The sequence below is a fragment of the Globicephala melas genome, chromosome 2, assembly GCF_963455315.2.
Source record: "Globicephala melas chromosome 2, mGloMel1.2, whole genome shotgun sequence".
NCBI classification, from domain to species: Eukaryota; Metazoa; Chordata; class Mammalia; order Artiodactyla; family Delphinidae; genus Globicephala; species Globicephala melas.
Window position 1 is genome coordinate 80,814,523 of NC_083315.2, and position 25,112 is coordinate 80,839,634.

Here is a 25,112-nt window from a genome sequence, read left to right on the forward strand (position 1 = left end):
TCATGTCATTTGCAAACAGTGACGGCTTTACTTCTTCTTTTCTGATTTGGATTCCTTTTATTTCCTTTTCTTCTCTGATTGCTGTGGCTAAAACTTCCAAAACTATGTTGAATAAGAGTGGTGAGAGTGGTCAACCTTGTCTTGTTCCTGATCTTAGTGGAAATGCTTTCAGTTTTTCACCATTGAGAATGATGTTGGCTCTGGGTGTGTCATATATGGCCTTTATTATGTTGAGGAAAGTTCCCTCTATGCCTACTTTCTGGAGGGTTTTTATCATAAATGGGTGTTGAATTTTGTCGAAAGCTTTCTCTGCATTTATTCAGATGATCATATGGTTTTTCTCCTTCAATTTGTTAAAATGGTGTATCACATTGATTGATTTGCATATATTGAAGAATCCTTGCATTCCTGGAACAAACCCCACTTGATCATGGTGTATGATCCTTTTAATGTGCTGTTGGATTCTGTTTGCTAGTATTTTGTTGAGGATTTTTGTATCTATGTTCATCAGTGATATTGACCTGCAGTTTTCTTTCTTTGTGACATCCTTGTCTGGTTTTAGTATCAAGGTGATGGTGGCCTCATAGAATGAGTTAGGGAGTGTTCCTCCCTCTGCTATATTTTGGAAGAGTTTGAGGAGGATAGGTGTTAGCTCTTCTCTAAATGTTTGATAGAATTTGTGTGTGAAGCCATATGGTCCTGGTCTTTTGTTTGTTGGAAGATTTTTAATCACTTTTTCAATTTCAGTGCTTGTCATTGGTCTGTTCATATTTTCTATTTCTTCCTGATTCAGTCTTGGCAGGTTGTGCATTTCTAAGAATTTGTCCGTTTCTTCCAGGTTGTTCATTTTATTGGCATAGAGTTGCTTGTAGTAATCTCTCATAATCTTTTGTATTTCTGCAGTGTCAGTTGTTACTGCTCCTTTTTCATTTCTAATTCTATTGATTTGAGTCTTCTCCCTTTTTTTCTTAATGAGTCTGGCTAATGGTTTATCAATTTGGTTTATCTTCTGAAAGAACCAGCATTTAGTTTTATTGATCTTTGCTATCATTTCCTTCATTTCTTTTTCATTTATTTCTGATCTGATCTTTATGATTTCTTTCCTTCTGCTAACTTTGGGGTTTTTTTGTTCTTCTTTCTCTAATTGCTTTAGGTGCAAGGTTAGGTTGTTTATTCGAGATGTTTCCTGTTTCTTAAGGTAGGATTGTATTGCTATAAACTTCTCTCTTAGAACTGCTTTTGCTGCATCCCATAGGTTTTGGATTGTCGTGTCTCCATTTTCATTTGTTTCTAGGTATTTTTTAATTTCCTCTTTGATTTCTTCAGTGATCACTTCGTTATTAAGTAGTGTATTGTTTAGCCTCCATGTGTTTGTATTTTTTACAGATCATTTCCTGTAATTGATATCTAGTCTCATAGCGTTGTGGTCAGAAAAGATACTTGATACAATTTCAATTTTCTTAAATTTACCAAAGCTTGATTTGTGACCCAAGATATGATCTATCCTGGAGAATGTTCCATGAGCACTTGAGAAAAATGTGTATTCTGTTGTTTTTGGATGGAATGTCCTATAAATATCAATTAAGTCCATCGTGTTTAATGTATCATTTAAAGCTTGTGTTTCCTTATTTATTTTCATTTTGGATGATGTGTCCATTGGTGAAAGTGGGGTGTTAAAGTCCCCTACTATGAGTGTGTTACTGTCGATTTCCCCTTTTATGGCTGTTAGTATTTGCCTTATGTATTGAGGTGCTCCTATGTTGGGTTCATAAATACTTACAATTGTTATATCTTCTTCTTGGATCGATCCCTTGATCATTATGTAGTGTCCTTCTTTGTCTCTTGTAATAGTCTTTATTTTAAAGTCTATTTTGTCTGATATGAGAATTGCTACTCCAGCTTTCTTTTGGTTTCCACTTGCGTGGAATATCTTTTTCCATCCCCTCACTTTCACTCTGTATGTGTCTCTAGGTCTGTAGTGGGTCTCTTGTAGACAGCATATATAGGTCTTCTTTTTGTATCCATTCAGCCAATCTGTGTCTTTTGGTGGGAGCATTTAGTCCATTTACATTTAAGGTAATTATCGATATGTATGTTCTTATTCCCATTTTCTTAATTGTTTTGGGTTCGTTATTGTAGGTCTTCTCCTTCTCTTGTGTTTCTTGCCTAGAGAAGTTCCTTTAGCAGTTGTTGTAAATATGATTTGGTGGTGCTGAACTCTTTCAGCTTTTGCTTGTTTGTAAAGGTTTTAATTTCTCCATCAAATCTGAATGAGATCCTTGCTGGGTAGAGTAATCTTGGCTGCAGGTTTTTCTCCTTCATCACTTTAAATATATCCTGCCACTCCCTTCTGGCTTGCAGAGTTTCTGCTGAAAGATCAGCTGTTAACCTTATGGGGATTCCCTTGTGTGTTATTTGTTGTTTTTCCCTTGCTGCTTTTAATATATTTTCTTTGTATTTAATTTTTGACAGTTTGATTAATATGTGTCTTGGCGTGTTTCTCCTTGGATTTATCCTGTATGGGACTCTCTGTGCTTCCTGGACTTGATTAACTATTTCCTTTCCCATATTAGGGAAGTTTTCAACTATAATCTCTTCAAATATTTTCTCAGTCCCTTTCTTTTTCCCTTCTTCTTCTGGAACCCCTATAATTCGAATGTTGGTGCGTTTAATGTTGTCCCAGAGGTCTCTGAGACTGTCCTCAGTTCTTTTCATTCTTTTTTGTTTATTCTGCTCTGTAGTAGTTATTTCCACTATTTTATCTTCCAGGTCACTTATCCGGTCTTCTGCCTCAGTTATTCTGCTATTGATCTCATCTAGAGTATTTTTAATTTCATTTATTGTGTTGTTCACCTCTGTTTGTTTGCTCTTTAATTCTTCTAGGTCCTTGTTAAATGTTTCTTGCATTTTGTCTATTCTATTTCCAAGATTTTGGGTCATCTTTACTATTATTATTCTGAATTCTTTTTCAGGTAGACTGCCTATTTCCTCTTCATTTGTTAGGTCTGGTGGGTTTTTATCTTGCTCCTTCATCTGCTGTGTGTTTTTCTGTCTTCTCATTTTGCTTATCTTACTGTGTTTGGGGTCTCCTTTTTGCAGACTGCAGGTTCGTAGTTCCCGTTTTTTTTGGTGTCTGTCCCCAGTGGCTAAAGTTGGTTCAGTGGGTTGTGTAGGCTTCCTTGTGGAGGGGACTAGTGCCTGTGTTCTGGTGGATGAGGCTGGATCTTGTCTTTCTGGTGGGCAGGTTCACGTCTAGTGGTGTGTTTTGGGGTGTGTGTAGACTTATTATGATTTTCGGCAGCCTCTCTGCTAATGGGTGGGGTTGTGTCCTGTTTTGCTAGTTGTTTGGTATAAGGTGTCCTGCACTGTAGCTTGCTGGTTGTTGAGTGAAGCTGGGTGTTGGTGTTGAGATGGAGATCTCTGGGAGATTTTCGCCGTTTGATATTATGTGGAGCTGGGAGGTCTCTTGTGGACCAGTGTCCTGAAGTTGGCTCTCCCACCTCAGAGGCACAGCACTGACTCCTGGTTACAGCACCAAGAGCCTTTCATCCACACGGCTCAGAATAAAAGGGAGAAAAAGTAGGAAGGAAGGAAGGAAGGAAGGAGGGAGGGAGGGAGGGAGGAAAGAAAGAAGATAAAATAAAGTAAGATAAAATAAAATAAAGTTATTAAAATAAAAAATAATTATTAAGAAAAAAAAATGTTTTTAAAGAAAAAAAAATGGACGGATAGTACCTTAGGAAAAAGGTGGAAGCAAAGCTGTACAGACAAAATCTCACACAGAAGCATACACATACACACTCACAAAAAGAGGAAAAGGGGAAATAATCATAAATCTTGCTCTCAAAGTCCACTTCCTCAGTATGGGATGATTCGTTGTCTATTCATGTATTCCACAGATGCAGGGTACATCAAGTTGATTGTGGAGCTTTAATCCGCTGCTCCTGAGGCTGCTGGGAGAGATTTCCCTTTCTCTTCTTTATTCTCACAGCTCCTGGGGCTCAGCTTTGGATTTGGCCCCGCCTCTGCGTGTAGGTTGGCGGAGGGTGTCTGTTCTTCGCTCATACAGGACGGGGTTAGAGGAGCAGCTGATTCGGGGCCTCTGGCTCACTCAGGCCGGGGTGAGGGAGGGGTACGGATGCTGGGCGAGCCTGTGGCGGCCGAGGCCGGCGTGATGTTGAACCAGCCTGAGGCGCGTCATGCGTTCTCCCGGGGAAGTTGTCCCTGGATCCCGGGACCCTGGCAGTGGCGGGCTGCACAGGCTGCCCGGAAGGGGTGTGTGGATAGTGACCTGTGCTCGCACACAGGCTTCTTGGTGGCGGCAGCAGCAGCCTTAGCGTCTCATGCCCGTCTCTGGGGTCCGCGCTTTTAGCCGCGGCTCTCGCCAGTCTCTGGAGCTCCTTTAAGCAGCGCTCTTAATCCCCTCCTCTCGAGCACCAGGAAACAAAGAGGGAAGAAAAAGTCTCTTGCCTCTTCGGCAGGTCCAGACTTTTCCCCGGACTCCCTCCCGGCTAGCCATGGTGCACTAACCCCCTGCAGGCTGTGTTCATGCCGCCAACCCCAGTCCTCTCCCTGCGATCTGACCGAAGCCCGAGGCTCAACTCCCAGCCCCGCCCGCCCTGGCGGGGGAGCAGACAAGCCTCTTGGGCTGGTGAGTGCTGGTCGGCACCGATCCTCTGTGCGGGAATCTCTCCCCGCTTTGCCCTCCGCACCCCTGTTGCTGTGCTCTCCTCCGCGGCTCCAAAGCTTCCCCTCTCCGCCACCCACAGTCTCCGCCCGCGAAGGGGCTTCCTAGTGTGTGGAAACTTTTCCTCCTTCACAGCTCCCTCCCACTGGTGCAGGTCCCGTCCCTATCCTTTGTCTGTTTATTCTTTTTTCTTTTGCCCTACCCAGGTACGTGGGGAGTTTCTTGTCTTTTGGGAGGTCTGAGGTCTTCTGCCAGCGTTCAGTAGGTGTTCTGTAGGAGTTGTTCCACGTGTAGATGTATTTCTGGTGTATCTGTGGGGAGGAAGGTGATCTCCGCGTCTTACTCTTCCGCCATCTTCCCCTCGTCCCCCGGTAGGCCTATTCTAATATTTATATTCAAAATTACTTCTAGGAATTCATGAAGAATAACAGTCTACGTCAGAATAAGAATTGTTTGAACAATTTTGACCTTTCAGAATACAGACAGATTCTTAGTGATGTGGCTATACGAATATATCATCAGTTCATTATTATAATGGAAAACAACATTCAACCAATAATAGGTAAGAAAAGAATCGATGACCAGGAAATATTTATAATGACACTGAGACCTTAAAAAAATAAATCTGGTGCACGGCATGTGTAATTGCAAAAAACATAATTTTAAAACAAGAAGATTTACTGATGTAAATGTCCACTTTTTAATTCTTTGATTGCTAAAATGATTACATATATAAAAGTACACAGGTCATAGTTTTCTTTCTGTAAGGGGGATCCATCCTGAAGGGAAAGACTTGGGAGAACTGCTGCTACTTATATGGCTAATCCTGGTTCTTAGCCAAGTATTTTTGAAATTCTAAAGCCTTACTCAAATTCTTGTATACTTTCTTCAATTTTCTGAAATTTAAATACTTCAGGCTTTAAGTAGTTCCAGACCATGGGTTGTCACGCTAACCAGCTCTCTGTCCTGTGAAGTTGAAAGAAGAGGAGCTGTTGCCCTGCTGTAGGTGACGGTCCATCCCCATCCACCCCTTACATCTTGGTGCTCCCCAACCCTCCATTCTTTTACTTCCTCTATCACAGCTATATCCACACTAACTCGTGTGGAAAATGTCCCACCTCCTGAAACAGACACATGAGAGCAGTGGAAATATTCTCTGGGTGTCCCCACTGTGTGTGCAAGGAAATCTTCCTGTTTTTCTCCATAGTGCCAGGCATGCTGGAGTATGAGAGTCTGCAGGGCATTTGCAGCCTGAAGCCCACAGGCTTCCGGAAGCGGTCATCCAGCATAGATGACACGGATGCCTACACGATGACCTCCATCCTGCAGCAGCTGAGCTACTTTTACAGTACCATGTGCCAGAACGGCCTGGACCCTGAGATCGTGAGGCAGGCAGTGAAGCAGCTCTTCTTCTTGATTGGGGCGGTCACGCTGAACAGCCTCTTCCTGCGCAAGGACATGTGCTCTTGCAGAAAAGGGATGCAGATAAGGTAAGACCCATAAGGCACCACTAATCCTGGAGAGGTTGGCCAGAAAGGATGCTCTTAAAGTCCAAGGCCACACACTCTGCCCTCCCTCCACAAGAGCTGCACTGCTAGCAGGAGGGTGTGCAAGATGACTCTTAGAACCTTGGAAATGTCAGCTATCTGATGCCAGGCCCTCTTCCCATCACTCTACCCCACGCTACCTTGACGGTCTGGCAGAATGTCTTCTACTAAGAACTAGTAATTGTGTATTTTAAATTCTGGCCCTCTGTGGTTATCATATACTCAACCAGTATTTATTGACCACCACTTCTGGGACTAGCACTGCTGGTGGGGGACACAGGAAACAGAGGAAAGGGTGATTTGATCCCTGCCATTGAGAAGCTAAATGATGATTCAAAACCACTATAATTAAGTCACAAACAAGTGGTGGGGGAAGTGCTTCAGAGAGGAGAGATTATCGTGGACAGAAAAGTTAAAGAAGCCTGAAAACTGTGTGTGAGTGATTAAAAATGGGAGAACATTTCAGGCAGGCGAATGAGTGGGCAAAGGCACAGTGGTAGGACTGAGTGAGGACCCGTCCTCAGGCAGGAGTAAATAGCTCCGTCTAGATGAAGCAGAGGTTTGTGTCGGGAACAACAGGTCCGCAGTAGAGTGGTAAGTTGGACCCAGACTGGGGGGGTCTGGAATGCCAGGCCAAGCACTGGGAGTTCATCCTGCGGACATGGTCATCCAGTTTTGAGGTGTGTTGACTTCTCTTTGTCTCTAAACCAAGGAAACACAGACCATTAGCTATTGTTTGAATTAACACTGTCACATTATTAGAAGGCGTAAAATATGGGGTAGATATTTAAGATTTTTATAATATGTGCAGGGATTTGACACCTGTAGGTGATAGGAGAACCTGGGATGGTGATGATGGCAGTGATACAATGAAAAGTGACCCAAAAAAGTTTATTAAGCCAAGAAATAGACAAGAAGCATCCATTATATCTTTTTAGCATTAGAGGTGGACATCCCTACAAATCATTGTGGCAAATTCTCATGATACCAGGTTGTGGTTTTCAGATATGAGGGAGTATTCAGGAGGACTGGGCTTTTTTTCCTCTTCATTGAAAGAGGAAAGACTTCTGTTTATTTCCCGAGCACTGAGCAGATGCCCTGTAGCCCTCTGAGGTAGGATTCAGGCCTATTTAAAGTAAAGCCATAAACCTCATGAGCCATAAACCTCAGTCTTTGCTAAACAACTCTCATTCTACCAGTAGGTCCCCAAGTTGAGTGAACATCTGTCCCCATAGGTGCTCAGTATTTTCTCCTCTCACCCATTGAAAGTGCTATTAGAGAAGTACTGACTTTCCAGTGTGTTGGTCTGAGTAAGTAGCACATGCATTTAAGAGGCATTCATTCATTCATTGACTCAGCTCCTGCCATCAACAAGGCGCACCAGGATTTACAGTGACTTTACCATGACAACACAAGCAACACAATAACAAAACATGAACACAAGTGGAAAATCAAAACTACAGAAAAGAAAAACATAAACAGTAGACAGAGTAGCTTGAAAACTGGGTCTGGGCTTTCTGACTGCCAGGAGAAAAAGCCAAATGTCATAGCTCTCTGGTCTCATCTGGCTTGGTGAGGCAGACCAGTTCCTGGGAAGATATAAAGATTTTCCTAGTATGTAATTCTTTTTTGTGCCTAGTCATGAATTGTAAAAATATTCTCTCATGTGGAACTTTATCTCACCATCTCCACAATAGCATTTTTGCTGCAAATTCCACTGTGGCTGATTTGCCCAGGGATCGTTGATAAGAACCTAGGGAGGGGTCCTGGAGATGGAGACAGTTCTGTTAGGAACCAGAATAATGTGGCCCAACTACAAACATTGCTTGCTGGCCTGAGGGAATCTGGGGGGAGTACGAAAGGCATTGACTTGGGTCTTGAAGGACAAGTAGGGTTTCAGCTGACCCAGAACCAGAGGAATGAACACAGGCCTCAGTGAAGGAAAACTGAGGGCAGGGTATGAACAGCCCCTTTTGAAAGGATCACCAGGAGTGATGAGAGGACCTAGAAAGATGGGTTAGAAAGACAAAGCAGAATGCCAGCCTGAGAAATGCATGCTTTAGTCCCTCAGGAGTGGCAGCCACCACAGATTTTTTTTTCTTTTTTCAGAAGGCTTTAAACTATGAATTCAATTTCTTTAATAGTTGAAGGAATATTCAGGTTATATATTTCATCTTGGATGAGTTTTGGTAGTTTTTGGTTTTCAAGGAATTGGTCCACTTCATCAAAGTTGAGTTTATGTGTGTAGAGCTGTTCAGAATATTCCCTTGTTATTCTTTTAATTTCTGCAGAATTTGTAGTGATATCCCCTCTTCCACTCCTCTGTGGGTAATCTGTGACTTCTCTTTTCCTTGGTCAGTCTTGCTAGAGGTGTATCAGTTTGGTTTCACTGATTTTTGTCTTTTTTTTTAATTTAATTGATTTCTGTTACTGTCTTTATGATTTCATTCCTTCTGCCTACTTTGCATTTATTTTTCTCTTCTTCTAGGTTCCTAAAGTAGAAGCCTGGATTATTGGCTCTGAGACCTTTCTTTTCTAACATAAGCATTTAATGCTATACATTTCTTTCTAAGCACTACTTTAACTCTATCACATAAATTTTGATATGTTATATTTTCATTTTTGTTCAGTTCAAAATATTTTCTAATTTCCCTCGAGTCTTACTCTTTGACTGACCCATGGATTATTTAGAAGTGTGTTGTTTAATTTCCAAGTGTTTAGAGACGTTCTTGTTACCTTTCTATTATTGATTTTTAGTTTAATTTCATTGTGCTTGAAGAACATACTTTGTCAGTCAAACTCTTAGAAACAGAAGGTAGAATGGTGGTTGCCTGCGGCTGAGGAGAGAGAGAAAAAGGGAGTTGTTGTTCATTCAATGGATGTACAATTTCAGTTTTACAAAGTGAAAATGTTCTGGGAATCTGTTATACAACATGGTGCATATAGTTAACACTACTATACTATACACTTACAGTAGTTCAGATGGTAATTTTGTAGTAATTACAGTATACATACTTACCTTTTTCAGTCATTTTAGAATCAGTATCTTACCACATTAAGTGGAATGTAGAAACCTTACCATTACATAGGCCCCTTTCCCCTCTTCGCTTGTTGTCTTATATATTATATCTACATACATCAAAAACTCTGCCAGACAATGTTATAATTTTTGTTTTAAACCATCCAACATATTTTAAAGGACTTAATAGAAGAATGGTCTATTGTATTTACCCAGGTACTTATCATTTCTGTTATTCCTTCATTTCTAATGTTTCAAGTCTCATTTTCCCCCCAAATCTCATTTCGATTTCATTTTCCTTTTGCCTGAGGAAATTATTTTAGTAGTCCTTTTAGAGCAGGTTCACTGATGATAAATTCTCTTAGCTTTCTTTCCTCTGAAAATACCTTCATTTCACCTTCATTCCTAAAGTATATTTTTATAGGCTACCAATGTCTGGGTTGACAGTCCTTTCTTTCATCAGTGTAAAAATGTTCCACTTTTTCTGGCTTCCATGGTTTCTGATGAGAAATGCACAGTCATTTGAATTATTGTTTCCCTATAAATAATGCATAGTTTTTCTCTGAGTTCCAAGTTTTTTTTTCTTTGTGTTTAGTTTACCACAGTTTGATTATGATGCATCTGGGTGTGGATTTCTTTGGGTTTAGTCTCTTTGAGCTTCTCTGAACTTCTTGACTCTGTAGGTTTGTGGATCTCACCAAATGTGGCATTTTCAGCCATTTCTTCAAATGTTTTGTCTGCATCACACTTTCTCCTTTCCTTCTGGAATTTCAATGACACAAATGTTAGACCTTTCATTATTTTGTTATCCCTAAAGTTCTGTTCTTTGTACTTTTCAGATTGATAGTCTTTATTGATCCCTTGAAGTTCACTGACTCTTTTCTCTGCCATCTATATTCTGCTATTGAGCCTATTCAGTGAGTTCTTTTGTTTCAGTTATTTTTCAGTTGTAAATTTCCATTTTTTTGAAACAGCTTCTGTTTCTTTTCTGAAGCTTTCTGTTTTTTCATGTATTTCAAGATAGTTTGTCCTTACTTTTTGGAGCATTTTTGTGATAGCTTCTTTAAAGTCTTTATCATATGATTCTAACATCTGTGTCATCTCAGAGTTGATACTATTAATTGTCTTGTTTAATGTGACTTAAGATTTCCCTGGTTTTCGTATGCCAAGTAATTTTGAATTGTATTCTGGACACTTTTTATTATTATATTATGAGACACTGAGTCTTTAAATCCTATGGAGAATGTTGATACTTTTATCTGATAATCAGCTCACTTGGGTTCAGGCTCTGCAGGTTGTGGTTCCTCTGTCAGTTCTGTCTTCAAAGCCTTTGTAATGCTATTTGGTTTTGTCTTCTTTTTTTTTTTTTTTTTTTGCGGTACGCAGGCCTCTCACTGTTGTGGCCTCTCCCCTTGCGGAGCACAGTGTCCAGACTTGCAGGCTCAGTGGCCATGGCTCACGGGCCCAGCCGCTCCGCGACATGTGGGATCTTCCCGGACCGGGGCACAAACCCCTGTCCCCTGCATTGGCAGGCGGACTCTCTACCACTGCGCCACCAGGGAAGCCCTGGTTTTGTCTTGTGTGTGACACACAGTGGCCAGACTGAAACTTGGGTGGTGTGCAATCCTATAGTTTAGTCCTCAAAGTTTATGTGTGCTCTTGAGGGTCAGATCCATCCCTGGGCTCAGGGGTGTGTCCAAGAATTCATAAATAAATTTAAGGGTCACTTTCCCAAGCTCCTCCTCTCCACAGTACCCCTGGTACTTTCCAGATACCTGGGGATCCCCTCTTTGGTCCTCCAGACAGAAAACTGGGGCTTCACTTAACTCACTGTGTGGCGTACTTCCAGCAAATGTCCCCACCTGGGGTCAAGTGGTGAGAGGAAGAGCAAGGAGAGTTCACGCCGTGCTCTTGAGCCACAACTCCTCCAACTGAAGAAAGTTCCTCTCTCTCAGTTTTAGTTTCCTACTGGACCCTGTTGCCACAACCATAGGACTGTTTGGGGCTTGCACATGAGAGAATGAAGAAAAAGAAAGGAAAAGGAGAAAAAAGAAAAACAGAATTTCCACCCTCTCTCAGAGCATTAGGACACCCCTTTCCAGCACCACGAGCCAGAACTAGAGGGCTCCTCCTGGAGCTCTTTGTTGGCACCCATGCCCACTACTGAGTTTCAGGCTGCTTTGAGTTCAGGCCAATGAATAGCAGAGGGAAAGATACTGGTAAACTCATTGTCAGTTTGGAGATACTTCAAATTCTGGTCTTCTCTCCCAGTCCACCTGCTACTGTTTACTTTTCAGAGTCCTCAAATAGCTGTTCCAGGCATTCCATCCAGGTCTTATAGCTGCATTCAGTGGGAGAAACAAAATGGAGTGCTCGCTCCATCTTACCAAGAACCAGAACTCCAGCACAGAGTTTAGAGTGGGAGGATTAACATGCTCAAAATTCAGTGGATTCCCATTAGGAATCTATTGTAATAAGAGCTAGTGGGACAAAATTGACAATGCAAAAAAAGGGGGCATAACCAGTGCAAGAGATGTTACCTCACACTCATTACATCCCTATAGAATACAGTAATTCAGCATTATCGTCCCAATGTTATAACCCATGGGGAGCTGCGAATCTGGAAGGTCAGAGCTGGAACCGACCTTAGAGATCACCTAGTTCAACACTCAATTTTTTTAAACAGCTTCATTGATATATAATTTACATGCCATAGAGTTCACTCATCTAAAGTGTATATTCAGTGGTTTTTGGTATATTTACAGAGTTATGCAGCCATCACCATAATGTAATTTTAGAACAGTTTTATCACTCCAGAAAGAAACCTTACACCCAATAGCAGCCACTCGTATCCCCTACCCAAGTCCCACTGGGGAGTCCCCTCCCCCTCAACCTAACCAACAACAAATATATTTTCTTACTCTATAGATTTGCATATTCTGGACATTTTTAAAATAAATGGAATCATAAATATGTTGTCTTTTGTGACTGGCTTCTTTCCCTTAGCATCATGTTTTCATAGCTCCCCCGGTGGTAGCACGTGGCAGTACCTCACTCCTTTTTATTGCGGAATAATATCCTATTGTATGGATAGACCACAATTTGTTTATCTATCCATCAACTGGTGGACATTTGGGTTGTTTTCTCTTTTTGACTATAATGATTAATGGTGCTGTGAACATTTGTGTATGATTTTTTGTGTGGACATGTTTTCAGTTCTCTTTAGTAAGTACCTAGAAGTGGAGTTGCTAGGTCAGAAGGTTGTTTTATGTTTAACATTTTGAGGAACTGCCTAACTGCTTTCCTTAGCAGCTGTACCATTTACATTCCCACTAGCAATGTATGAGTGTTCTCAACACTCTGATTTACCAAGAGAGGTTGAGTAACTCTCCAGGCTCACACAATGGATTGGTGGGATTAAAACCCATGGCTCTTAACTCATAAACCTATGATAATCAGTGACAGAAACAAGAATAAAAACCCCAATGGACTAAAAGAAAGCCTCTACCAATTGAAAATTTTCTGCCAATTTGGGAAAAGAGATCAAACAATTTTTATACCAATGTAAGTCTTCTCTTCAAATACCACTATGATTTTTTCCTTTAATATATTTTCAAACCTATTATTAAGGGTACTTTAATAGATTATAAATTATTGTAGTCACTGTTCTTTGCTCAGATTTTCTCCAAAGTTTATTGCTGTTATGGCCCCTCACCCTAGACCATCATGATCCTTAGAACCATGGATCGTGAGAGCTGATCATCTGGCCCACCCCCGTCTTGTTACAAATAAAGAAACTGCCGGACTGTAGTCTTAAGGATCTCAGTGCGCTCTGGTACCATGCTGGGACACACTGGAGGATTCAGCACCCTCCCCTAAAGTGTTCTAAGCAGGTCACCCCTCTTCTCTGCTCCTCTGGCGTTTACTCCAGGTGCAACATCAGCTACTTAGAAGAATGGCTTAAAGATAAGAATTTGCAGAACAGCTTGGCCAGGGAAACCTTGGAAGCTCTCTCTCAGGCAGCCTGGTTGCTTCAGGTCAAGAAGACCACAGACAGCGATGCCAAGGAGATCTACGAACGCTGTACCTCCCTGTCTGCTGTGCAGGTGACCAGGCTTGCTGAGTGTCTCCCTGATCTTCACCCACAGATCATGTAATTGGCATTGCCTTTCCTGGCTTAGCCAGCTGTGGGTGCATCTGCATCTCTCTATGCTCTTTGGGGAGCATACGTATCTCCCATGGGCTGCCCTCTTATCTAACAGCATTTATTAAATACTAACTCTAGGCCTTAAAAACATAAAAATGCATATGACACATTCCCTGCCCGGTATACTCACATATGTGTATCTGTGGGGAGAGGGGGTGGGAGCAGGGAAGGAGGCTGGAAATGGGGAATTCTCTTAAGGTCATCTAATTATAGGATGTCCTTGCTGCCTTCTATGCTCTTCTCAGCTTGTTTTCTCTTTTGGAAAAAAATAACACATGGTTCCTAGAGCCAGATTATAGTCTGAAAGAACCACTTTTGGTTCCCGACTGTTCCCAGACCACTGGAACCATTATTTCATGGACAGAGTTGTCCTCTTCTGTGGCCTCAAACCATCTTATGTACTGTTTGCAGATCATAAAGATCCTTAACTCATACACACCTATAGATGACTTCGAGAAAAGAGTGACTCCATCCTTTGTTCGCAAAGTACAGGTGAGATCCTTAAGGATGTGCCTTTTAATTTTTAGTATAAGACAGTGTTGTTTAATTACCATTATAGAAATTCAGGATTAAAGTACATGTACCAAATATACAAAGGAAAGGCACCCAGGAAAAGCAGCAGGAATTCTCCCTGTCAAATTCCCTGTTTTCAGAACCCATTTTCCCCCTGGGTGGGAAGGGAACAAAAACACCAAAACTGTGACTCACATTCTGTGTTCCTTCAGCATGTCTTGTTTCTCATCAGTCTTTGAGTATATGCAAGGGAGCAGAGGCTGAATGGAAAGAGAGAACCTGTGTGCCCATTTTTTCTTATTTTAATCCCTGAAGTTTCTTGCCCAATGAACTAGGGCAGCAGTTCTCAAAGTTTGGTTCAAGGGTCCTTGCGGGGGGCGGGGGGTGATTCTTGAGATGATTTCAGGGAGTCTGCAAAGTCTGCCTTTTTCCAAATACATACCTGTATGAGGCAGACTTTTCTTCATACATTTCAACCAAAATAACATAGCACTAGAGGTGAATGCAGAAGCAGATACAAGATTCCACCTGTCATATTAAGTCATACATTTAAAAGAGTTACAAAATTATGAAACAATACCACTTCTCACTAATTTTTTGATTTGTTTTCAAAAATACAGTTTTTCAATAAAAATATGTTAACATGTATTGGGCTTGTTATTTTAATGAATTAATAAATATTTAAAATTATTGTTTTAATTACTAATATGATAGATATCAGTAGTTATAACCACATGCACAAAAGCTGTTTGGCGTCCTTGGTAATTTAAGAGTATAAAGGGGTCCGGAAACCAAAAAGGTTTGCAAACCACTGAACTAAAAAGAAATATTAATGCAATAAAAATTTAATACTGAGCTCCACTCGTGTTTGGTCTTAGAATTATGCCATGAGAATAGGTGAGAATAGAAAGTAGATCGATTTACAGTCAGTCCATCCTGTGGGAAATTAACTTCTGAAGTGAAACAGAGCAAGTTGAGTATTGATAAGAGCTGATCTGGAAGACCTGGATAAACCATTTCACCTTGGAGCTGTGCTGTTGAAAAGCCCTTTTGTGTGTTATCTCACATGATTTTGAAAGGAGTTTTTTGCTGGAGATAGAGTTGTGTTTTCCTTGCTCTTGACTTCCAGACAGCCATAAAGCAGAGTGCCCTGGTTTCCTTACTCATTTTTCCTCTGGTTTTCATTTCAGGCTCTCCTCAGTAGCCGAGAGGATTCATCACACCTGATGTTGGATGCCAAGTATCTCTTTCAAGTCACATTTCCTTTTACCCCCTCTCCACATGCTCTGGAAATGATCCAGATCCCCAGCAGTTTCAAACTAGGCTTTCTCAATAGATTATAGCAGGAAAAAAGAGAATAAATGCACTTTTCTTTCAAAAGCTAAATGAAGGTCAGATAGAGGGATGTGGCTTATTAATTGGAACTGGAAATGCTTTGGAATGTGATTTAAGGAAGAAAATAAGAATTCTCCCAAATGGGCCACATCTCTCGCGCGTGGTGATGGTGCTGCCACTGTCATCTTGTAAGAATTAACACACGCCAGCTGAGGTTGGAAAGGCCACTGCTACCTTTGGAATCTCAGCCAGCTTTTACTAGAATTCCTGCAAGTCTCGTATTTTCTGCCAGGTGCCTCTTGTCTAGATCTATTTTGTGACAGCGGTCCACCCAGAGGGAGTGAGACCCAGGGACACAGTTTATCCTAAGTTTTCTAAAGTTCGTGTGAAGCCCAGATACATTTATGAAGCCACAAATGGGTTCTAGGGCTGAGTCTTCCAAATAATCCCATTTGGCCATGGCGGCCTGTCAAAGTCCTCTCACCCCATGCCTGCCTGATGGGGGCAGAGGTGTTTTACCAACTCTTTTTACTAAGAACGCTCCTCCATAAAAAAATGTTTATTTCAGGCCCCTCCAATTTTTAAGAGAATATTCAATCTGAAATGAATCATAGAAGTATTTTTATGTATATATCCATTTAAAACTAATATATCAGGGCTTCCCTGGTGGTGCAGTGGTTGAGAATCTGCCTGCCAATGCAGAGGACACGGGTTCGATCCCTGGTCCAGGAAGAGCCCACATGCCGCAGAGCAACTAAGCCTGTGCGCCACATCTACTGAGCCTGCGCTCTAGTGCCCGTGAGCCACAACTACTGAGCCTGCGTACCGCAACTACTGAAGCCCACGCGCCTAGAGCCCATGCTCCACAACGAGAGAAGCCACCACAATGAGAAGCCCACGCACTGCAACAAAGAGTAGCCCCCGCTCACTGCAACTAGAGAAAGCCCGCACCTAGCAACAAAGACCCAGCACAGCCAAAAATTAAAAAATACAATAAATAAATTTACTAAAAAACCACAAAAACTAATATATCATTCAAGCTTAATTTCCACGCCAATTTACAATTATTTAATCATCTCGTCCTCCAGAAGATTTCTTTAAACTTTATCTGCCAGCATATTTGCCATAATTTTTCATTGTTTAATATCTTTCATACAATAACTTAAAAAAATAAGTTTGAAAAGGCAACATAGTTGATTTTCTCTGTCTTATCAGCATTCAAATCTTAAGATCTCATAAGAATAATTGAAGAATTTTGTCCTTTTTTGAGAAATCTGTTTTGTCCTCCTTTTGAGAAATCTGTTTCCCAAGTTTTGTGGGAACTATTACTTGTTCCCCCCAAGTTTTCTCCTTTCTTCCTTTCAGAGCGTAAAACATCATTTGATAAGCACTCCTGGCCTGTGGCCTCTTCTGCATCACCCCAAAGTCACAGGCCACAGCTGTGATTCTGTAACATGGGCATGTATCTTAGGAGTGGAAATAATACATGATTATGAAGCAACATCACCCTACTAATATGTAATGTCTTTTCATATTACAAATGATTGAATTTAGTTCATTTAGATACATTGTATATGAAGAAATAAGAAGTAGAACTTTGTGACATTTTAATCAAAATAAATTACCAAATGAATTGGGTCAGATTCTTTTAATTGCTAGGAGATTACAGTTTTTTTAAGTGCACAAGTTTTATGCCTTTCTTTAAGGGTCATACTTGAAGATGCTAGAATCTTTATAGATTCATAGTATCTCATAAGGGCTTCCCTGGTGGCGCAGTGGTTGAGAGTCCGCCTGCCGATGCGGGGGACACGGGTTTGTGCCCCGGTCCGGGAGGATCCCACATGCCGCGGAGCGGCTGGGCCCGTGAGCCATGGCCGCTGAGCCTGTGCTCTGCAACGGGAGAGGCCACAACAGTGAGAGGCCCGTGTACCGCAAAAAAAAAAAAAGCATCACATAATATCTCATAAAACATATATAAAATTCTTTAGAGAGGAAGTAAATATGCCCTCAGCCCTGGCTCAGGCTCTGTCTGCATGGGGCTCCCAGACTGTGCCAGAATGAGGGGCTACTTGGTGGAGAGCTGGCTGGGTTTTGGTCCACACGGACTGCCTTCTCCATGCCCCTTCCTGGTCTCCTCTATGCCACAGAGACCATCACCCTTCCTTTTTGGCACCTGTAACTCAGGGCTCCTGTCTGTCTGACAGCATTTATCCTGGGCTATAAGACAGTAACGCTGGCCATTCCCTCCACTACCCTCTGGGCATCCTGACGTGGCGAGCAGAGCTGCAGGGGCAGAGTCCTACTGGAGACGGCAGGGCTCGTGAGGGTTCAGTCCTGGGAAGGAGTAGATCCTGTTTGGAGCCGGGGGGACCTGCAGAGCCTGAAAAGTTTATGCATGGAGAAGGGGGCAGGGGAGCCCTCGCCCCACAGTCTTGATCAGCTCTACGAAGCTGAATGTAGCAAGAGTGGCCAAAACAACGAGGTGCTGGTGGGGTGAGGACTGTGAAGAGGCAGGAGCTGCTGATAACCTTCAGTTACAGGTGAATGTCAGGGTTGCTCAGTAAAGCGGGGTCTGAATTTACGGGGGCCAACCCTGCTGAACTCTGCTTCCTGCAAAGGGCAGAGAACTGAGCCCTAGAAACTGGTCAACGGGGGTTCTGAGGGCACCCGGCAGCATGGATGGTCAGAAGGTTCAAGGGGTGAGTGAGTGATGCAAACTGCAGTGCGTGCTTCAGACGTGAACACGGAGCTGCAGGTGGGAAGGAAGGGAGCAGCTGAGCTGTCAAGCCCAGGTAAGGAGATTAGTTAGACGGGATGTAATTGCCTTAGCACTTGGAGCTACAGCTCTAACTTCTCACCGTTCTGCTGATCGGTTCCATGTGTTGAGTCCCTGGAAGGTATGTATGTGTTAACATTAAATTAGAATACTCAGGCTTCCTTAAATGCTCAGAAAATTGTTCAGGTGTGTGCATACCAAGGTGTTGACTGTGGTCTTTCTGTGTGGTAAAGAGTATGGGTGAGGGGTGGTATGGTAGTTAGTCTGTATGTTCTAATTTTTCCACAATACATATGCGTATCTTTTGAAATAGGTGCTTTGTTTTCAAAATATATTTAGTATTGGCATCAGGGGAAAATTAAGCATATTTACAATTATTTAATCTGTTAAAAATTGACCCACATGGGACTTCCCTGGCAGTCCAGTGGCTAAGACTGCACTCCCACCGCAGGGGACACGGGGTTCGATCCCTGGTTGGGGTAAGATCCCACCTGCCGCTCAGTGCGGCCCCCCAAAAAAGAGATATTAAAAAAAACTGACCCACGTAACATTTCACATGTTAACGTAAACCTTGGAGTGCAGCTTATGGAATAGACAGAGGTTTCTGACACTAAACATTACATAATTTTAGTTAAGTCTGTGAGATTCATCCATTTACTGCCATATGTAGCGGCAGTTTATTCTTTTTTATTACTTAAACATACCACAATTTATGTATCTAGTGTATAGTGATGAACATTTGGGTTTTTCCAGTTTGGGGCTATTATGAATAAATCTGCTATGACATTCTTGTTCATGGGGTTTTTTTTGAGGATATAAGTATGCATTTCTGTTGAGTATATATCAAGGAATAGAATTATATGTATGTGTAGCTATAGTAGGTCCTATCAACCAGTTTTCCAATGTGGTTGTACCCATTTATCCGCCCACCAGCAGAGGAGGTCCAGTTCTTTACATTCTCACCCACGTTTCACATCATCAGTCTTTTTTACTGTTAGGTATTCTGGTGGGTAAGTGGTGGATTCACGGTGTGGTTTTAACTTGCGTTTCTTTGCTGCCTAATGATGTTGAGCACCTCTTTATCTGTTTATTGACCATATGAATATCTGCACTTGTGAAGTGTCCAAGTCTTTTGCACACTTAAAAAATAATGTGTGTTGAGATATGATTGCACACAATATAAAACTCTCTATTTTATAGCATACATTTCAGAGGTTTTTAGTAAATTCACAAGAATGTACATTATCTAATTGCAGAACATTTCCATCACCCCAAAAAAGAAATCCTGTATTCATTAAGCAGTCACTCCCAACCCCCTCTCCCCCACCTATTGGTAACCTCTAATCTACTTTCTGTCTCTATGGATTTACCTGTCCCAGACTTATCGTATAAATGGAATCACAATTTGTGGCCTTTTGTGTCTGGCTTATTTCACTTAGCATAAAATTTTCAAGGTTCTTCCATGATATAGCACATATCAGAACTTCATCATTTTTTATTGCCAAAGAAGAGTCTACTGTATGAAGAGACCACATTTTCTTTATCCATACCTCAGTTGATGGATATCTTAGTTGTTTCCACTTTTTGTGTTAAATGCTGCTACAAATATCCGTGTATACATTTTTATGTGAACGTATGATATATCCAGGGGTGAATTTGCTTGGTCATTTGGTAACAGCTCTGTTTAACTTTTTGTGTAACTGCCAAGCTGTCTTCCACAGAGGATGCACCATTTTACATTCCCACCAGCAAAGTCTGAGGGTACTTTTGCCCATTTTTAATTGGGTCAATGAAGCATTATTTTTGAAGTGAAAACTGGTGATATCCTATATATCCAATATATCCTATCCTATCCTATATATCCAATATATCCTATCCTATATATCCTCCAGTAGGAGGTTGGTTTATTAAATTATGATACTCCATTACTCCATAGGATAAAATAATACTGAAGCTATTACCAAAAAACAGATAGCTCTGTAAGCACTAACACAATAAAGTTAGGTGAAAAAGCAAGTAGCTAACAGCCGCATTTATATAACTAACAAAGCTTTGTCTATGACATCAGAAAAGTCTGGAAGAATAGCCATCTAACTCAGGGAATTGAGTGCAGGGCAGATAGTGGGGATTTTCACTTTTGATTTTCTATCTTGGCACTGACTTTTTAAAAATAATCATGGGGTAGTGGGGGTTTTGGTGATTTTTTGCAACATCTGTTTAAGTGAAACATTTCAAAGAAATTTTGTGCGTGCCTTAGGGTTAGGGAACTCCTACTGCAAAACAACTTCATGTCAAAACTTGTTAAAATGGGGTATTTTTATCTTTAGCTTGTTAAAATGCCCATTGAAGCATTTGCTCTAGCTTGAAAAATTCCCTCATCATAAAAAGGATTATTGTCAATAAGTACAATAGAATGTACTGAAATTAAATTTAGCCCATGTTATAAATATAAATGAAAAACACCAGGATGTAAAAATATAAACAGTGTACATGATCAGTATGACCCCTGGTCCTAAAAATCTATTCTTGCATACGCCGAAATGTGAAAAGGAGTCTCTCTGGGCAATGGGTTTATAGGTGATTGTTTTCTTCCTTATACCTTTCTGATTTTTCCAAACTTTCTACAACAACCATGTATAATGTTTATAGTTTAAAAATACTATAATCTTCCAACTTTAGTTTGTAGCTTGCCCATGTTCAACCAACCAGATCTAAGATGCTAGCCATGCGATATGATTTAAGGTTGATATAATTCAAAATTTGTAGTCTCCATTTAAAAATTGGTGTTTTCCAAGAATATGCAATGACATGCAAAGGCGAAAACACTATTAAGCAAAAAACTAAAGTTCAAAATTGCGTATGGCATGTAATCCCAAATTTTTTAATGTATACACATAAGTGCTTATGAAGATACTAGAAGAAAACATAAAATGCTAACACAGGTCAGTTATTTGTTAGGACAGGGCATGTAGGTGATTGATTTTCCTTCTTCATGTTCCTCTGTTTCCAATTATTTATAATGAACATGTACAGCTCTTATAATTTGAAAAAAATTAAAATTCAGTTTGGGAGAAAAAAATTATCCAGATTTGGAATATTGGCAATTTTTCTTTTCTTTTTAATATTTATTGGAGTAAAGTTGATTTACAATATTATGTTAGCTTCTGCTGTACAGCAAAGTGAATCAGTTATACATATACATATATCCACTCTTTTTTAGATTCTTTTCTCATATATGCCATTACAGAGTATTGAGTAGAGTTCCCTGTGCTATACAGCAGGTTCTTATTAGTTATCTATTTTATATATAGCAGTGTGTATATGTCAGTCCCAATCTCCCAATTTATCCCTTCTCCCCCCTTATCCCCTGGTAACCATAAGTTTGTTTTCTACATCCATGACTCTACTTCTGTTTTGTAAATAAATTCATTTGTACCCCTTTTTTTTAGATTCCACATGTAAGTAATATCACACGATATTTGTCTTTCTGTGTGGCAATTTTTCTACTTCTCCCTTTGTAGGGGTCGATCTCCCATAATTCCTAGTCATCCTTTTATTCCTTCTGCCCTTGTTTCCTCGGGTTCCTCTCGCCTTCCATTCCTGCAGCTGCTACTCTGTCCAGTCATTATTTCCTCTTTCCCAGAACATGATAACAGTCTCTTAACCTAGTTGATTTTCCTGCTGTACTTTGTCTCTCTGACCTACTTCTGAAAGTGCAAATGCTGGAATAATCCACTTGAATGACGTCGCTCCCTTGCTGAATAAATCCACGGCTCACCTTCCTAATGCTATTACTTGGAGTCCTCAGCACGACCCCGTGACTGGCCGCCTTAGCAGGTTTGGGCAGTGGGGGGCGGGAGGTGGGCAACATTACTAGGGCCCTGGCACGGGCCAGGCTCGGGTGGGCAGGCCCTTTGCCAGTCTTTAACTCGCCCTCTGGGACAAAGCAGAGCGGCTTGATGGTCTAGCTCTGTGGTAAACGTTGTGGAGTCCCACTACATACAGATTCAGGCTCCGTCACTGACCTTGATCTCATTTAATCCCTCAGCATTTCCTCTGTGGTAACACGGATGTCCTTCCTCCCTCCCAGGGTGGCTGTGAGAGGTCAGGGACCAGCCCTTCGAGGTGATCAGTAGCTGGTCCCCTCCTGATCTCTCATCCTTAGGAGACTGCCCTCTACTCCTTCGTTCCTCAGAGATCTCAAGAACTCCGCCAGCCGGCCCTTGGCTGTAGGAGTCCACCCCAACTCATGAGCTCCCCATTCTCTCCCCAGCCCCATGGTGACCTCTGGTAGACATTCCCCCTCAGCAGTGTCCCCACTGCCACCTGCCCCACAAATACATCCCTCTCATTTTGGGCTCTTCCAAATGTTCAGACCAGGGCCCCAATATCTTTACACTCAGCGGTTCTCTTCTTTGCCCTTGACATGGCCCACTCTCTGGAACGCCTGTTAAATCGGCTCGGCGACAATGGCTGCTCCCTCCCACCTTTACCCCCTTGGCCTCCCTCTCCAACAGCGGCACCACAACCCCTCAGACCCCAGAGCATTGCTTTAGTTCATGCCTTCATCTCGTCTGAACTGTGGCCATAGGCTCCTCTCTGCTCTTTCCTCATCTCCAGCCTCATCCCCCCCCACCCAGCCCCGCTGCTGTGGTGGCGGCTGCTATTGTAGCCACCCACAGGGCAGCATAACATCTGTGGAGCTCTGTATTCCAGCCTGGAGCTAAACGCTTCCTGTGCTGTCCCTCAAAATTCCCCTGGTACCCCTGTGATGGTAGATTCCAAGATACCCATTTGACAGACTAGCAAACAAAGATTCAGAGAGGTGAAGTTACTTACACACACATCCCTTTTTCTTCTCTCCCTCTTTTTCAGCTTCATCTTGGGTAAAAGATGTGTGATCAGACCTTTCTCGTTAACGTATTTGGCTCCTGTGACAAATGTTTCAAACAACGGGCTCTGAGACCAGTTTTCAAGAAATCTCAACAGCTCAGCTACTGTTCACCATGTGCAGAAATTGTAAGTGCTGCTCTTTAAAACTTTAAGTCATTACCTGTCTTGAAACAATGTCTAATGTGAGGGCCCTGTGACAGGTGGGTTGCCAGAGAATCAGTTCACGCACACACACACACACACACACTTGCAGCACACCCAGGCTGGGTGAGACAGTATAGTGTGGGGATTTAGGATGTGGGCTCTGGGCTCTCACTGCCTGGGTTCAACTCCCAGTTATGTTACTTGGAGGCCTTGTACCAATGGACCTCCCCTCTCCCAGGAGGTCTGTTTCCCATCTGTAAAACAACAATAATGGCATCTGTCTCATAGGGTTTTGGGAGAAACAAAAGTGAGTTTATTTGAGAAAATGTTTAAAACAATACCCAGCAGAGGAAGTGCTCAATAAATGTTTTAGCTTGTTATTTTTTAGAGCTAATGCTTTTTTCTTCTGTCTTCTCCTAGTCTGCTTGGCAAGCAAGCAAGCTAAAAGGAACTCTGGTAAATAAAGAGCCGGGGAGCACCTTCCCAAAGGCCCTGTTCCAGCTGTCCTTAGGAACAGCTCTGCAGAAGATTGAACCATATAGAGCCTCAGTATTTAGCAAAATCAGCCTCAAGGAAAAGTGCTCCTTGGGTCTAAGCCTTCAGCGAGGGTAGGCACTGAACACAAAACCTGGCACTTTTCAAAGTACACACATCAATCCTCACCAGAGATGGCTTTGCGCAGGCTTCAGATCTTGCAGCAGAAATGCCCACAGCCGGGCTGAGGCATTAGGAATATCCTGTCTCAGAGGATTTGCAAAGCCGTGTGGAGCCCCCACCTGGTCACAAGTGGTAAAGCACTCTTCCCCACAAGCTCAGTAGGAAATCCCGATCATGGACACGATGAAAAAACAAAAAACAAAACACATCTAAGGGAGGAAAGATAACGTTGACATTTTATCCAACTGAAGAGGAAAAACCATATTCATCCTTTTGGTCCCACTGTAACCCCTGGCAGTGATCACATTTTAAAAAATTATTCCTATAAAGCAAATTGCAAGTAAGCAGCCTCAGGTGGCACACAAGCTTTGGTACAGCATAGTAATCCTGATGTCACGGGGTTCAGGCTCAGTGTGATGGGCTTCTACCTGCAGCACATTGTGTTCTAAACTTGGATCTGCAAACTGAGCACATTCAGTTCTTAAAATAAACCTGCTTTTTGATGGCCCTACCATCCTGGAGCAGTGCTATTTATTAATCCAGCTCTTCTCCTTTTGAAACAACTTCCTCTGTGGACAGAAGGAGCCCAGAATCCCAGATGTCAGGTCCTCTATAGCATCACAGATTCTTCCCAGGTCAGAACCCCGCCTGGAGATATTCTCAGAGGATTGTCGCCAACTCTCTCCACCACAAGCACCTGGGGTTCCCAAATATTCAGACAGATTCTTTTGACTGTGCAGACATCTAAATGACTGACAGCTAACTTTTTAATCCAGGTGTTTGGGATTGTGTAGACACAGACCCCTGTGGACACTTTTCATGGATAGGGGCAACCCTGTAACTCCACCACTGCTGAAACGTAGCAGATCTCAACTTTTCTGACCCCCAGCTTCCTCACTTACAAAAAGCAGTGAACAGCAAACCACAGGAAGGCACTTTGCAAACTTTGCCAGCCATTGAAAAGTTACATGGCCTCATGCCTAGATGGTAAAGTTTCCAGATTGGAGGCTGTTTGGGGGTTATTTTACACAAAGAGCCTTCAGAGGAGGGCACACACCAGTATGAAGCTCCACTCACCCCAGGTCTTCACAAACAGGCAGCCCCTGAGGCAGACACACACATCCCACGGTGGGCAAAGAGGTGCCAGCCTGAGGAGGTGATGAGAGGATGCTGCTCTTCCCAGGTCTTCTGAGATGACCCTTGGGAGGAGTGTCCCCCATGATCCAGTGTCTCATTTAAATTACTTCCTGTGAATTGCTCGAGTGTACCAGGCAGCCTTAATGATAACAACCAGCACAGACTGTATGCCACGCTTCACTCTGAATGCTCTGCGT

At 42.1% G+C, this 25,112-nt stretch overlaps 1 protein-coding gene across 1 annotated transcript in view; it reads left to right on the forward strand.

Moving 5' to 3' along the window:
• MYO5C (myosin VC) overlaps positions 1-16,906 on the forward strand; it is a 116,446-nt gene extending 99,540 nt beyond the window's left edge. Inside the window, exons 37-41 of the mRNA XM_070044919.1 lie at positions 5,099-5,249; positions 5,895-6,177; positions 13,185-13,359; positions 13,872-13,952; positions 15,164-16,906. Of these exons, the coding sequence (XP_069901020.1) occupies positions 5,099-5,249; positions 5,895-6,177; positions 13,185-13,359; positions 13,872-13,952; positions 15,164-15,316 (843 nt within the window). The 3' untranslated portion in view covers positions 15,317-16,906. The remainder of the gene's footprint in view (positions 1-5,098; positions 5,250-5,894; positions 6,178-13,184; positions 13,360-13,871; positions 13,953-15,163) is intronic.
• Positions 16,907-25,112: the final 8,206 nt, after the last annotated feature.